We start from the raw sequence: 17145 nt of genomic DNA on the forward strand, positions 1-17145 counted from the left end.
CTATAGCTCCGTTTTCTCATTCTAAGAAATAGAGATAATGATGTTTCTGTAACATTTTTTTAAGGAGTGAATTATATAGTGCATGTAAATCTCTGGCACAATAAATTATTTGTGCATGCATATATGTGTGTGTGTATGCACTCACATACACATATTTGCATATTTAGTTACATAAGTATACTTGATTTTTTACATACTTTTAATACACTTTTATATACTTTCAATGTTATATACTCACAATAGTTGAATATACGAACATATATATCTCTCCAGAAAGTGAACTAAATCCAGGCCTCCGTCATTGGAATTGTCCATAACATAGAGTTCTAAGCTTCATAATTTTGTGACTGAAATGAACTGTCATGGAAAATAATCCAACTCACCAACTGATTTAAGCAGACCGGATGTGTGATTTTAATGAGCAATATTGCAGGAGAGATCCAAATTGCCAAACAGGGTCTAGTGAAAGAGAGAGACCTCAGGGTTGGGTCTATAAATCACCTCTAAGTATACATTTTTTGTATTTTGTTATAGCACTCCGTATTTTGAGCTACTGATGGTACATTTAGCAAAAACATGACAGCACCTGAGCATAAAGTTTCCAGTTGCCACCCACCCCCTTTAGTTCCAGTAACCATGAAGTGTAATTGGGCCACTTAGAATTTTCAACCTTTTGAATAACTTTTTCTGTGTAGAACATAGATAATCCTTCTGCCTCCAACCTTCTTCTCTTTGGTGTCAAGGCTTCAGGGGGACTATTGTTTGTTCTAATTTTGCTTTTACTTTTACCACAGTGCTTCATAATTTACAGTTAATTCTCAAAGCCTTCATATGAGAAATAGTAGTCTCCCACCCTCCCATTTTCCACTCTAAGAGGCAGCCATTTTCAATTTTGTTTTAGCAGATTCCCTGAGAATTTACTTCCCCATCTCTAAATTTCATATTTATGTAACTCTTTTCATTCTTTTAGTGTTCAGCTTTAAGGACTATCCATTGACTTCTTATGATGAAGAACTTATTAAGATGGAGATCTGACACCCTTTCCTGCCCCCATGTCCCAACCTCTCATGCACACTTCCGATCACAACTCAACACGGATATGTCATAACTCTGGATAGATCAGTCTTTAAGATTATAACTATGTAAATGCTATTCGCAGTTGGGCCAGGGAAAGTACTGGGTTTAATTTTTCTTTCTAGAATAATACTTTGTTTTTCTTAGAATTAGTAACTCTGTTTTCTATGTATTTCTGTCTAATTCAACTCTTAAACTCACTCTGGTGTAACTGTTCTCTTTATATATTCGAATATTTGGGGGCATCCTATCAATTTTTTTTTTTTTAAGAAATCTGTCTCAGAACATTCTAGACCTGCTCCAGTCTAGGCCCACTGAAACCCTTGCCATCATGGGCTATCCCTTTACTACCATTCTGGGATTTCCTTTGCCTCTCTCTTATTTTAGAAATCATTTTTGTTTTCTGGATTCCAAGTCATTGTCCTTTTCTGTTCAATCTCACCTTTTAGGGAGCACATCTTCCAGTAATTTCCTGAAGAAGCATACAGAGGAGATAAAATTTAAAAGCCTATATGGCTAAAAATGGCTTTATTTGCTTTTTCATGATAATTTTAACTATGGAATTACAGGTTAGAAATCATTTTTTTCCCTCAGAATGTTGAAGACATTCCTCCATTGCCCTTTAGCTTCTGGTATTCTACTAGAAATCCAATGCTTATTTTGGTTTGATTGGAGTTTTGAACCTTTGTGGAAAAGGTATGTAAATTTGAACTTCAGTTCTCTTTTCCAGTACCGTACTTTATCCTCCACTGTAGCTAGTGTCCCCAGTCCTGAGACTGTTTTACTGTCTCCACAGAATATACCCCCAACTTCTATATTGCTGGGTCTGGATAGTCACCCAGCTACCTAGTGTGGGGAAAGGGACTTGGGGTCTAACTTCTTCCTAAACAGGTTTGCAGCGAGTCCTTCTATTTTTAGCCCTACCTTCCCCCACGTCCAGTGGTATCCTGCTGCCAGTACCTGAGCATTTGGGGCATTCAGTTGTTTTCAACTTTCCGCACTACTGGTTAAGCCTTCAGCTTTTGGGGGACTGCTGAGAAATTTGCACATTCCAAACTATACTTGCTGTTGTCTCCTTTTCCTTTGCCCCCGGGCTTATGCCTTTAAAAAAAAATCCCTTTATTTTTATGTTAGGGAAATTTCAGGAGGGTGAAGGGATAGGGGCATATGTTTATTAATCTGCTTTCTTTAGGAGGAAATCCTGGGGTGGGTGGTATCAGGGAACCAAATCATTTTTATAAATAAATGTTTATTTAAGAAAGGACCTCCTTGAGATTTTACTATTTTGTCTGTATACATACAATGAGACGAAATAACCTTTAATAGTGAGGAATAAATCCCCTCTGTTTCTACTGGGGATGCATTTACCTACAAGTCACCAAGGGCTTAAATAGGAAGGTGGGATTTCATGTCCTTCTCTTCCTCCTCAAATACTTCCAGTGGACCAAGGGAGTGGTTAACCTAAGCCATTCTTACCATTTTGTGGCCAATCTTAGTTTAAAATAACAAATTGATTTCAATCCTTTTTAAAAAGAAGTTGGGTTCCCCACCCACCACTTCCTGCTTTTAGCTTCCTAATAAAGATGTTTGGAAAAATACCAGCTATATTCTCACAGGATAGGGATTTTGTAAAGATTTTATCAAATAGCTAGTGGGATTAAATGTCCTTTAGTGGGAGTGCCACTGATCCTGATCCAAGGAGATGAACAGTGTTACCATCATCCCCTGATTACAGTATACCTATTCAAGAAATAGGCCTCGAGTACCTGCTCAATGCCAGTCAGCATGTTAAGTATTTAAGCCAAAATGGTACCCTTTGTCCTCATTGAGTTCATATTCTCTAATAGATGCTGTGATATGGTTAATAATAGCTACTATTTAGGGAGTGCTTACTACACAACAGCACTCTACCTAATTGAATCCTTCGCACAACACCGCGAGGTAATTCTTAACATTCTCATTTTACAAATCAGGAAACTGAGGCTTAGTGGTTTGCCTGAGTTCATCCAACTGGTATGTATAGGAGCCAGAATCTGAAGCCAAGTCTATTTTATTTCAGAGCCCATGTTCTTCTCATCTGTCTAGTTTAAAAAGAGTCAACACAGCAATTTCACATACAACGTTTTATGCGATCTTTTATCCGACCCAGTGAGGGCTCTCATTTTTTTTTTTTAAGATTGTATTTATTTATTTAAGAGCGAGAGCCTGTGCCAGTGCATGAGCAGAGGGGAGGGGCAGGAGCAGGCTCCCCGCTGAGCAGGGAGCCCCATGTGTGTGGGAGGGATTATGGGGGGGGACTGGATCCCAGGACCCTGGGATCATAACTGGAGCTGCAGGCAGCCGCTTAACCCACTGAGCCACTTAGGTGCCTCCAGAGGGCTCTCATTTTTTAACTGAAGGTAATGATTCTCAGCTTGAGGGGTTCGGTGGAAAAAAAAAAATCACTAATTAATTGCATCATTTGGGGGGGGGTGCGTCCTGTTGTCTGCTTGCCTTATTTGATGCAGTTTTCTCGTGAACAAATGCTTAAAGATAAAACTTACTCGTAGAACACAAATTTTAGTTAATTACAGTAGAGGAACTTAGCTATTTTAAGGAACTCTGTATTGAATAATTTTTAAAGCAAATAAAATAGTTTGTCATGCAAATGATCGCATTCTCATTTCCTTGCATAACCAGTTTCTCATTCTACATTTGTTTGAAATGTTTAGTCCTTAGTAGCTGAGGGAAGATGGGGGAGTCTGTACATTACTCCTTTTCTTTAGCTTTGTTAAATTGTCCCAAATGTTTAAAGGCACCCTGGATTATCATAGAATAATCCACAAGGAAGACAATAGTAAAACAGAGAGGCAATATTTAAAATTTCTTTAAATGTGTAGGTAGAGGGGCGCCTGGGTGGCTCAGTCGTTAAGCGGCTGCCTTCGGCTCGGGTCATGATCCCAGGGTCCTGGGATCTAGCCCCGCATCGGGCTCCCTGCTCTGCGGGAAGCCTGCTTCTCCCTCTCCCACTCCCCCTGCTGTGTTCCTGCTCTCACTGTCTCTCTCTCTCTGTCAAATAAATAAATAAAATCTTTAAAAAAAAAAAAAATGTGTAGGTAGAAGTCAAAGGGAGTCAAATGTGAGCAGGAAACTCAGCTCAAATTAGAGAATCGCAAGGAAATCTTTTTCATTGGTAAACTGATCGTCATTTCCACCAAATATTTATTGACGACTTGCTGCGTGACAGGTGCTGCTTGAGATAGGTACTTACAGGGGATAAAATAATGTTCAAGAACAAGATGCCTCCCAGCCAGAACCGACGGTCGGGTATTTAAGCGAGTTCTGTGACCTGTGTGTGAGGCAGCCAACTGGTTTAAAAGCCACAGCCTCTGAGGCCTGGTGCTCAGCAGACAGGGGAGCCCTGCTCTACATGGAGGCAAGGAGAAAAGTAAAGTGGTAAAGAACGAGAGAGGAAACGCTGGAAAATGATGATGAGGAAGAAACTGCGTCACTCTGTGGGGAACGCAGGCTATCTGTAGGAGAAGAGAGGACAAGTCAATATTGGATTGTACGTCACAGAATGGTTGCGGACAGCATTTGTATACATTTTACACATTTAAAACTAAAAAAAATTTTCAAACCACTTTCCCATGTATCATATCAGCCTTGATGGTAATAGCGAGGAAGGCTTTATTTTTATCTTCAGTACACAGACGAGCAAACTGAAGCCAGGCCAGCTTAATGATTTGCCCGAGGTCACAGCGTGTGTTCAGAGCTGGGTTTGAACTTCAGTCTTCTGACTCCAAATTCTGAGCTTTTCTCACCATTCAGGCAGGACAGCACCCAAGGAGATGAGGGGGCAGACTGGTGTGCAAACTAGGCTGGCGCAGACCATCTCAGCCGGGAGTGTGCACGGGGAAGGGAGAAGCGTGGGAGACACAGGCTGACACCGTCAGGGGAGATATATACGTGGTCCCAATACTGTCGAGGACGACGGGTGGCTTCGCAGTGAAACATGCGTGTGCACTTCATACCATAGCAGAGGTCAGCGGGAGCTGTTGCTTTATTCTTTGCTCGCTTTGGTCTGTTCAAACTATGGATTAACAGATACCTCACTCAGATCCAGCCCTTAAACGAAACAGTGGCAGAGTGATTCTCTGGGCTATAGTCAATATGAAGATGACCACGGAGGCCTCGGAGCTCACTGGAAGAGAAAAAGTAAGGATGAATGAGGTTGATCTCTGTATGTCGTGTTAACAATGGATCTGGCATTTTCCTTGGAATTATAAGACTGGATGTGTGAGGCCAGCACAATGACAACAAAGCAAGGGCAGCTGACCACAAAGCTGTAGCATCATTTGCAAAAACTATATACATATTCATACTCATATATTTATGATTTGAATTAAATTTGAGATTTAATTTGGTCCAAGAAAGTCTTATAATGTGGTTAAAACTTTTATTTTCAATCTGAAGGTCAAATGAATCTGTGCTCCTAAGTAGAATAAAGACAGAAGAACTGTTTTATATGGAAGAACTTGCATCAATGACATCATTGGAAATCTGAACGATAAAATCATTTTAGAGTTTTCCCAGAGTTAAAGGAGTGTCCAGCTTACATGGACACCCTCCTTCCCATGATGGGTAATTTCAGTTTTGAGTTTTTGGTTTTTTTGACTTTTTTTTTTAAAGATTATTTATTTATTTGAGAGAGAGAGAGAGAGCACGCGTGAGTGCAGAAGGGGAGGGGCAGAGGGAGAGAGAATCTCAAACAGACTCTGCACGGAGCGTGGAGGCTCGATCTCACAATCCTGAGATCACGACCTGAGCGAAAACCAAGGGTTGGACAGGATGCTCAACCAACTGCACCACCCAAGCACCCCTCAGTTTTGAGTTTTTAATGAGAGATTGTTTTAGTTATATATACTTTATGCATTCCTGGGGATGCTTAAGTTATGGTGTTGCTAACCCACGGCAAAGCTCGCTATAAGAAATCCGAGGTGCTGTCATGCATGTAGTTACTACACAGTTTGGATCCGAAGGCCTGGCAGAGTGACTCGGGTATTGCAAGTATTGCTTACATCTGGGCACTTTGCCCTTGGTTCTGTGCTCGGGGCATTTCTGCTGTTGCAGCACAGACCTCATAAACTGGCCAGTGACTCCAGGAGGTGAGAAACAAGAGAAGTGACTCAAGCGGGACTTACAAGGATATAAAATCAGTCCAGAAATCTGCATGGTGACCCCCAAGGCACAGTAAAGTTATCTCCTGACCAGCAACAACGACCATGTCTATGTTTTATTTTAGGGATGTCTTGCCTTTTCAGGGCTGCTTTGGTTTTCATTATAACCAAACATCAATTTTGAAAAAAAAAATTAGGTTAGGGATTTGGGAAAACAAAAATATCCCACTGTGTAACTTTTCTCAGAAGTCTTACTGTCTTGTAGGGTCTTATCAAAGGTAGAAAAAAAATGGATCTGGCATACAATTAGTTGGTCTCTTTGTAACATAAGGTGCACATGTGGTATTGTTCATGTCTACAAATCTCTTAAATAAACCACGAAAGAGAGTTTGGAGAAAAACTGACTTGGAGTGCTGGGTTCACAAAATTTCTTCTAATCATCATTTTAAGGCTAAAATCTTTAAAGTAAGGCAATGAGATTTGAGTAGATTGAAGCTGACCAAGAGTACTGCATATATTGAAAATAAAAGTGCTTATAAAGTGGGATACACTTAAGAAAATATTACTTTATCTTTTGGACCAATTTTGATTTTCAAACTGCGTTATTATCTAAGAGATTATGCAGCCGTGTATATATTATTTATGCCTTTATATGAAAGAAGTAAATTAAAACTAATAGCAGTGATTTATATTTTTAAATCATAGGGATATATCCTGGAAGTAGTAGAAAATCAGCTCAATTTTCTAGATTTTTTATTTCCTCCTCCCCTTTTTTGGCAAAAACCATGAGCAAAGAAACTCAGCGTTCACGTTTTGACAGCTCACAATCCTATCATCAGTCCATTCCCTGCCCTCCCCCGCCCCATTTCCCTGCTACCACCCTAGTTCAGCAATTTTTTATTTAGTTGCCCTGATCGCATCTTTGCTTTCCTACAGGTTGTTTTTTTACAAAACAGCCAGAATTGTGTTTTTGTAACGTATGTCAGACCGTGTCACGTGCTGCTGGATTTTGATTACACTTAGAATAAAAGCCAAAATCCTTTCTACTGCCCCTGGAGATCTGGCTCTTTATACTTCTCATCTCATCTACTTACACTCCCTGTGCCCACCACCCCCTTCTGTGCTCCATTTACCTCGGAGTTCTTAACTAACTGGCTTGACCCAAAAGGTGGCCTTGCACTTGGTATTTCCTCTTCCTGGATTGCTTTTCCACAAATCTTACCAGCATTGCATTCTCCTCGTCATTAGTGACTCTTCTTAAAAATTACTTCCGTAAAGATCACCCAGCCCAAGGCAGCTTCCTGTCTTTTACTAGGGTATCACTCCGCTTTGTTTTCATTTATCTGTTTAAGTAACAAATATTTACTGAGCACCCAGTTTGTAAAAATAAAGTTCCTCCCCTTAAGGGAGATGTCATTCCAGTACAGGGGGTTACTCAATAATCATCACTACCAGGTACACTCATCCTGACCCAGTGACATAAAAGGAGCGGAAGATCCATGACACCATTATTTCTGCCGGAATTAGTGAAGAGAACTTTCCGGGAGCCCATTCTTTCTCACACTTTTACTGTTTATTTCTGCAAAGATACCTCCACAACTGGAGAGGTGTCGAGGTGCAGTACACGGAACACAGCAGCAAAGCTCTAGCACCCCCCCCACAAATTTACTATGCACATTCTTGAGCAACTCACATTGTCTACTTTTTGCATTAATCTTGTCATTTGTAAAATGAGATAGTCCTATCCCTTTCACAAGGTCCTTGAGTGAATGAAGTATGAAAGTACTTGATAAATAGAGCACTAGTCAAATGGCCTATTTAGGTGAGTATCAAATGTTGTCTGTAGATTTTTCTCAATTTGCGGACAATTTTCTCATCTCCTCCCAAGGGAGCTTCTTAAATATGTGCCTCTGTTTTCTTGTCCATTGGGTAAACAATACTGAATAATATTTAGCTTGTCTTTGATGACCATATTTTATTTTGATTCTATCCTAACAGCATTAATTTTTTGTTCTTCTACAGTACTTTGGAAGTTTGCTTGTCATTTTCTGTGTAGAACTGGCTTGTGGTGTTTGGACATACGAGCAGGAAATTATGGTGAGTTCAAAGTGGGAAGTAGTCACGATCTGGAACAATATCCAGTTCAGCCTTTTGAATCATATACTTTGGAGTTATTTAGGCACATGATTATGGCTTTGAAAGTTTTTTGTTTGTTTGTTTGTTTGTTTGTTTAAGTGAGGCTTAAATTCATGACCACAAGATCAAGACCTGAGCCTGGATCAAAAGTCAGAGGCTCAATCCACTGAGCCACCTAGCTCCTCTAATTTAAATGTTTATACTGTAAACATGGTCCCAATACTTCTGAAAATTAATATTTTCTTGTCTGTGTCTAACACATAGTTCCAAATCATAATTTGTAATATTTTATTTGCTGTACTGTATGTCTTTAATTCCACAGGTTGCTTAAACATCGATATAATAGACTAGAAATAATATATGTCCGAAAATAATTTTGCCAACTTCTGAGTGTATAATAGGAAAGATTCGCATTTACAGCAAGATCTGGGAAAGTTTGAAAATCGACATGTAAGCCTCATAAAATGCCCACCTCAGCTGTACCCTGATGACTAGGAAGCATGAATCTTCTGTTCCCAAGAAGCTGAGCTATCTTCCTTTAAGAACTATATTTGAAGAGTTGCTGTGTGTTTACTTCAGCCTAGAAACACTCTGACAGTTTGAGACTTGGCGACATGAAAGCAGCTTTTAAGCATGTTTTCTCTTTCATTTTATCAATTGAAATCAACTTTCAGAGCTAAGTGAGAATGAACAAGGATAGGGTTTCTCAGTCTTAAGATTTTACCAGTTACTTTGGGTTTATCACTTGCGCTTCACCCTTGCTCACCCAGGGCATTATTACTTTTTTAATGTTTGCCTGCTTCATTGGTGACAAGTGGTGCATTTATCACCAATGAAGTTGAGCACCTTTTCATGTCTGTTTGCTGGCTGTTTTCATGGTGGCCAGAGTTTTCCACCCTAAGCATCATAGAGTCATTCTGTTTTGGGAAGATGATGTTTTTCAACAAGTAGTCCTTGGACTGTCTACAGGAGGAATCATCCAAGGCAATTCTTAAAAATGCACATAAGAGGGCACTAGGCCAGATCCGCTAAATCAGAATAGAGGGAAAGGCAGAAGAAGAAGGGATAGGGACGGGGCATTCACATTTGCGACAAGTTCCCCAGGTGAAACTTCAACATATTTTTTTAACATGTAGGAGCTCTGAAGAAGAGAGGGAGATTATTTTGTATTTGTTTTAGAGAGACATTTCAGCAATTGTGTACTAAAAGTGAAGTCCTTTCGGTACCGATACAGTTATTAAAGATTCTGTGGTGAATCCGTTACTGTACTGTGAGACTGTTTTGAATGCTAAGCGGTAATTACAGACTAATGGTACTTTGCATACTCTAATTTGCATGTAAACGATGCTTTGGTGCTGCCACACATCTGAACCCGCCTGAAACACTCATGCTTCCCCTGTCTGACAACTCTTAGTAAGAAGAGAGAATTCATGATTATTTTTTTCCTATTAAAAATTGAAAAGTCAGGGCAGGTTCTGACTAGTTTAATAAAGTTCAGAACTTTCTTCAAAATGAAATCTCCTGTTAAAATAAGAATGTTCTTGCTGTCTTTGAGAATCATATTTTCACTCCATCCCTAGAAACATCATGTATTTCAGGGAGTGAAAGAGTAGTTGGTTCCAGACTCAGTTTCTGGGTTTTATTGATAAAGAGATGGTCGCTTCTAATTTTTTCTGTTTTCAGGAAGTACATGTATCTCCTTGACATTCAAGCGATAGATAGTAGTCGTAGAATTACTATTACTAATAGCTTTTGATTGTGTTCTTTTTGATATTTAAAAGGGTTTTAGAAATGAGTTTTCTTTCTATGGATTTTGAAATGGTTTGTATAGCTTTTATGTCATACTATTATTTGATAAACCTCCTAAGTTATAACAAATATGAAATGAATTAACTTAAGGGATTTGAAAGGAAATGTTTTGATTCTAATATCATCTAATTCTAGAAGATACTTTCTTCTATTCTGTTAGGGAGCCGTCTGCAAATATCTTCCTGGTATCATGGTGGTACCAAGTGGATACATGCTGCCATTTCAGTTGAGTGCATAGGCCACTGTTTGCTTATGTAAATCTTCCCCATTAAGTTACCAGGATAAAGCAAGGGCTGTTGAGCTGTTTCGAAGTGAAATGTGGCAAATGATCCTTTGGAAAAAAAGTTTGTCAGAATTTTTTTATTGCTTTTGCACTAATAGCAGTGTGAATGAAAAGTGCCATTAAAGTTTATTAGCTGCCAAATTTTGCAGAACCCAGCCTTTGCATAGAATGGGCTTTGTACTCTTAGCTGTTCCATGCAAGAAGCCAATAAGTGTGTGTTTTCCTTTATGGCCAAATCAAATTTCCTTTTTGTGCCAGAACCTCAATGATCTCCTCTGTTTCTTGCCATATTTGGTCGCACATCGATTGTGGTTACAAGAGGGAAACAGCTTATATTTATTTTGCAAAATAAAATTTAAAATAAGAATGTTCTAATAACCAAATCAAGAGATTTGACATCAGTCTGTTTCCCCGTTATTTCTGTCGTTTTGTCACTTCCTATTGATTATTCCTTCTTTAGAAAAATTTATCAATAATATTAACTGTTTCAGATTATAAATTTCTAGAGATTTACTTCATTTACTTCATTTCCACTTATTTCCATATCCCTCAAAGGGATATGAAATAATAACTTATAATGAGTAGCCTGAATTTTGGTTTAGTTCCCTGAACTTTGTTGAAACCGTGTGAACATGAAGTACACCCAGTCAGACCTTTTTTGGGGGAACAAAGTTGTGTGCCCAAGTGTTGGCATGTTTTCTTCTGTATGCAGATTTCCAAGTAATAAAAAAAGAGAATTAACAAAGGAAAACAATTAAGAACTTTTGTGGTCAGGAATTTTTAAACTACTTCTATTGATACTGCTATTTTTAAAATAAGATTGCAAAATAGTCCTAATCTTGAGTTAGTGTCAAGCTTGCTTGGCTAATCCTGGTCTGTATTACTACATACATCAGATATGGATATCTGTCCAGTTTCCCAGTTACGTATTCTAAACATAATACCACATGTGTGGTGAGACTAGGATGTGTATGCGTCAGTTTCCCCCCGGGGCGCTGTAGATAAAACACCACGGTGATGCGCTGACGAGATTTCCAGCCAACTGTTGTGTTGTGTACCTTAAGCTCTGTCATGATTAAACACTCTGTTAAGGGACACGGTGCTAGGTGACTTGAGACTAGAAGCACAAAAAGTGCTTTAATTTGAGAGGTATTTTTCCTAAATTTCTAACATGGGTCCAAAATCCAATATTTGGAAAGATATTTACACACTTATTCCAGAGTGAGGCATGACTTGAGCTGGATTCTTTCCCTTCTTAATTCTTATCCCTTTGTTTTGGTACTACAATCTGCAGTCACTTCATATTTTTTTTGGAAAGATTTTATTTATTTATTTGAGAGAGAGAGAGAGATAAAGAGAGAGGAGAGCACGAGCAGGGAGAGAGGCAAAGCAAGAGGGAGAAGCAGACTTCCCGCTGAGCAGGGAGCCTGACCTGGGGCTCGATCCCAGGACAATCCCAGGACCATCCCAGGACCCCAGGATCATGACCTGAGCCGAAACAGGCACTTAACTGATGGAGCCACCCACACGCTCTTGCAGTCACTTCAAAGACCGACTCCACAGCATTATGAAATCAAATCCAAGGGCATTTCTGGGCAGAGATTATTTGTTATGAGGATCTCTTCAGCTGGACCTGTAGGATGTACAGTAAACTGCTTATTTTGTGATTTCCTTCAGCTTGATATTGGCATTAAATGATTTTAAATTTTTTCTTTGCTTAATGTAAAGAACTTCCTCATTTACTGCAAATATCTACACATAGAGATTGTTTCATAAGTAAATAACCTTGAACTCACTTTAGGCCACAAACAAATATAAATTTAAAATAATATTTGTTAATTGCAATACATTCCAAGTGTGCATATGAGTGTGTGAGCGATTACATTTGTGAATATGGGAATGTTTGTGTTTCTGAACTGAATGTGTGTGTTTGTACGTCCCAGTTGTTGATATTTTGTTTATCTCTAGGTTCCAGTTCAATGGTCAGACATGGTCACTTTGAAAGCCAGGATGACAAATTACGGCTTACCTAGATACCGGTGGCTTACTCACGCTTGGAATTTTTTCCAGAGAGAGGTAAGTGCTGTAATTTCTGCGGTAGAGGGTATGGAATAAATGGCACACTTTGAAAGCAAATGTTCAAAGCTTTGGCTTTGGTCATTTTCTCTGTGCTGAAAAGTTAAGCCTGTGATTCAGTTACCACTGGTGTAATTCTTTATTGAGAAATTCCTTAAGTGACTCCATGCCCTGCTTTTCTTCCTGTGTATACCATTTCCCCTTCATTTCACGTGGTTCACATATATTTTAAGAATTTCTTAGAAGCCATTTTGCTAAACTACTGTGAAATTTCCTTTTTATGAGTGTTTCTTGATAAATATCCAAGTTTTATTTGAATAGATAATTTTTCATGACTTTTAGAGCTGTCTTTATTTTAAACAGTTAATTTTTTTTTTAAATAATGGCTCTTGTTTGGGAATTAAGCATCGGTATATCATTAAAAGTATGAGCTTTCTAGTCAGGAAGATCTTGGTTCAAATTCTGGCTATGCTGCTTATTATTCCATGAGCTTCTGTAATTTACTTAGCTTCCTTCAGCCTCAGTCTCCTCATCTGTAAAATAGGGATAATAAAAGTACTTGCCTCCTTGGGTTGTTGAGAAGATTAAATGGGATCATGAGTTTGATCTCATTTAGCTTACAGTTATTGACTATAGCATGATAAAGCATAGGGGCTTTTTGCTTTTCTTATCTAACTTCCATATAGCCCTGCACCCACTCATCTTCTCAAACACGGACAACATGTAGATTTTTAAAATCTGGTGACTTGAAGTTCACCATTGGTCTTGCTTCAAACCAAGCTCTTCTCCCAAGCAGTTTCCTTGTGATTGAAGATTCCCCAGTGACCAAGTATACCCTTTTCCTTTTCTTTCATTTCAAGCTGGGCCACAACAAGGCATGTGAGAGTCGGTGTCTTCCAGGATGGATATCCAGCTGTCTGCTCAGTTACTCTGTCTGGGATACGGGCAGAGGTTTCAGTCCAGGATAATCTCCAAATCTGGCTCTTTGTGTTACAGTTGTTGAGATGGTGAAAATTACCATTGTGACACAGATTTCCTATTTATTTAAATGCTTCCTGGCTTTGTTTGTTTACTGTTCATCTGTACTAAAAACAACATGAAGGGAAAATAAGTGAGACATTAGGGAATTTATAGTAAGCTGTGGTCAGCTACTGCTCTGGGTAGAAGCTGCCCAGAGCTCTTTATTTTCTGGGATTTCTGATGTAGACCGTGATAATCCAGGTTAAAACAACAAAGCAAGCTTTTCCCCAGTGATACAAAGAGGGGCTCCATCTAGGTAGACAATGTATAGCATTGTAAATGACAGTACCTATGTTTTTAGCTTTATTGCATGGTAAGTTTCTCCTCCATATCATAGGCCTATTTCACATAAAAGGAGGGGGAAGACCTTTGGGCACCCTGAAAGAGTTTTTTAAAGCCTCTTGTGTTAGTGTGTCAGGGCTGTGGCCAAAATAAATGATCACAGACTGGGTGGCTGAAACAACAAAAATGTATCATCTCACAATTTGGGAAGCTAGAAGTCTGAGATCAAGGTGTACGGGGTTGGTTTCTTCGGACGCCTCTCTCCTGGGCTTATAGACAGCAGTCTTCTCCCTGGTTTTCACATCATCTTCCTTTTATATATGTCTGTGTTCAAATTTCCTCTTTTTATAAGGACATCCATCATATGGGATTAGAACCCACCCTTGTGACCTTGTTTTAATTTAATTACCTCTGTAAAGATCTTCTCTCCAAATACGGTCACATTCTGGGGGTTAGAATTTCAACATGAATTTTGGGAGGGGGGAAACACAATTCAACCCACAACACCCGGCTCCCAAAACAAATTGTAGAGCTAAAAGTGACCTCGTCAGGCCCCAGTTGTCCTGACGACTCCTTCAATGCAGTTCTGGGCATGTACCTCACCGTACAGGACTCTCACATAAGCCCTAGGGATCTTTCTTTAATATCTTTTTAAAAAACTGATTTTTAAAAATATGTTTACTTATTTAATTTAACGTAATGGCTGGAGAACAAGCTTTGGAATAAGTAGGCTCTGCCACACACTAGTCTGTGGTCTCCACAGGTTATTTGACCTGTGAAAACCTCACTTCCTTTGTAGGTAAAATGGTGGTGGTATTTTCCAGTTTGACACGATGCTAGCAAGAGTGCCTTTATCTCATAATGTGATTTTAAAAGAGGTGGGAAAACTGCAAGGACATGTAGACCACAGTCATGTGTGTGGCATAATGGTGGGTTCACGTAGGGGAGTTTTAGGGAAAATTTCACTACCAATCTAGTATCTTCTGTTGACAAAGAAAAACAACTATGTAAAAAGAAAAAATATCTCAGTGACTTATTAAAATTAAAAAAAAATATATCTGGCACTGAACATGATATGCTTAAGTTATTTGGAAAAGTCATTTCTGTGGAGCACCTCATTTCCTGACAAGGCCAGATAAATGGGCTGTTCTATTGTGGATGGAGTTTGAGTTCCAAGAACTGTACTTTTGTCATCAACATAGAAAAACACATGTCCTTAGGAAATGAGAGAAGTCGGTTTTCTCTGAGCGCAAGGACTTAAAAAGCCTAATTTGGAAATGTAGTAGTTTATGATTTTTGGAAGGTGAAGTCTTTTTGACTACATATGTTTTTTATGGATATTCAATGACTTATGTAAAATGCATAATGTCAAATTATGTTTGAGTTAATGTGTGATGTTTATGGCATATCTGTAGCTTTTAGAACAAGTTTATAAAAGGAAAATACTAAAAATATAAAAAATGTTTCTCCAGAAGTTATAGTATTACTCATAACATCAGTAATTCATCATTTATAATACTCTTAAGATGGTTTTTTTCTTTTTAAAAGTTAGATATTTAGGCAAATGAAAAATGTAAAATCATTTTTAGTGTTTTCTGTGTTTCATTTTACACGAGAAGTTCAGAATTCTCCATAGTTGATTTTAGTTGGATTTTGAAATGGTGGACTGTGATATTTTATGATACGGTGTTAATCCTGGACCCAGATTGGTCTGTTGGGCTACATAATTTGTAGAGCCAGTCACTCTTGGCAAAGTTCTTCTCAGTGATTGCCCAGAGTTCTTGTTTTTGACTATATGGAAGAGTAACTCCCTCTACCCAAGGGCAGAAAATTATCATAGTTAATTATTCTAATCTAATCTACATATGTCCTTAAGCAGTGTTTCTAAACTTTGACCAGAGAAAGTTTTTGCTAAAACTTGGTGAAATGAGACAAAAAAGAACAAAACACAGCATAGTTTTTCTTAAATCCAATTTTATTCAAGCTAAAGACACATCATTTCTTCTGAGATTATGGTGACAGAATATGATACTTTATTTCAAGACTCTCATTCAGTTAAATAAACATGTGTTGGCTAAACCTGTGTTTATATCTCAAAATTTTTTTGAAAATTTACTGGTTAATGAATTCAAGTTGGGTAATTTTTGTGATGTGCGCTTTTGGTCAACGACTCTTTCTCCAGAGATTACGAAAACTTTTAATTTATTTTTTGAATTTGTTAAGCAGTTAAATTGGTAACTAGGTGATACACAAATAAATTGATCAACTAATCTTTCGTGGCTAGAGGTTTAATGATAACTATAATAGTCCAGCTAATTGTTTTGTTACTGTGCATATTGACTCTGTTGCTATTTGATCACTTGTAGAGGATTGTACAGTTGGGGAAAGACTCAGTCATGCCTCATCTGATTTCTGGGGTTATGAGCATTATTGTTCAGAATTGTTCCGTTATGGAGTCCTTCACTACATTTCTGTCGTCAATATAGAATGTACACATATCTTTAGGTGGTGACAGAAGTGAGTTTAGCTCTGGGTACAAAAATTTAAGAAATCTAACGTTTAATCTTCTATAAGTTAAAAAAATATTTGTGTAGTTTCTGAGCTTGACCAGTCATTCTTTTGCAGTTTAAGTGCTGTGGAGTGGTGTACTTCACTGACTGGCTGGAAATGACAGAGATGGACTGGCCCCCGGATTCCTGTTGTGTTAGGGAATTCCCAGGATGTTCCAAACAAGCCCACCAGGAAGATCTCAGTGACCTTTATCAAGAGGTAAGGCCATGTGTGGTTAACTTATCATGCATACGAATTTTCTTATAATGACTTTTAAGTAAAGAATCAACAACATGGCAATGAAAATTTCCCCTTCTAAATATAAAGGCCCTTAAAATTTTTTCTCTGGTATGTGGAGAAACAGGATAAAGCTAAAAATCAATATAAAAATCTGAACCTTATCACATGTTAACAAAGGAAATTGGGAAAGACTAGGTTTAGAATCAACTGGATTTTTAAACTGTATTGTGTAGAACCAATTTCTCTTGCCTCCTAGGGATCCTTTGAAAACAGGTCCATGCAGGGTGTGTAAAGAACTCTGGATATTCGGGAAGACAAGGTTTGGAGTTCCCGGACAGGATATGTATTTTAGGGCCTCCACACAGACTAAAACGTATGTAGGAAAAAATAAATAAATAAATCCCACTCTCCAGGGAAAATGCTGTCCTCTACTCTTCAGTTCCCCCTACTGGCTAATGATCAGTGATGTTAGTTTTAGTTGGCAGATTTAATGGAGTTAGATGCTCACTGGGTTTA

The 17145-nt window shown here is 38.4% G+C and overlaps 1 protein-coding gene across 4 annotated transcripts in view; it reads left to right on the top strand.

The window, feature by feature from the left end:
• TSPAN12 (tetraspanin 12) overlaps window positions 1–17145 on the top strand; it is a 62199-nt gene that overhangs the window by 27045 nt on the left and 18009 nt on the right. For all 4 annotated transcript variants that reach the window (XM_032401703.1, XM_032401702.1, XM_032401704.1 and 1 more), the window contains 3 exons: window positions 8256–8330; window positions 12430–12537; window positions 16465–16608. In XM_032401703.1, coding sequence (XP_032257594.1) covers window positions 8256–8330; window positions 12430–12537; window positions 16465–16608 — 327 coding nt within the window. The remainder of the gene's footprint in view (window positions 1–8255; window positions 8331–12429; window positions 12538–16464; window positions 16609–17145) is intronic.

Source organism: Phoca vitulina, unplaced genomic scaffold (assembly GCF_004348235.1).
Source record: "Phoca vitulina isolate PV1807 unplaced genomic scaffold, GSC_HSeal_1.0 scaffold4, whole genome shotgun sequence".
In the NCBI taxonomy this organism is placed as follows: domain Eukaryota; kingdom Metazoa; phylum Chordata; class Mammalia; order Carnivora; family Phocidae; genus Phoca; species Phoca vitulina.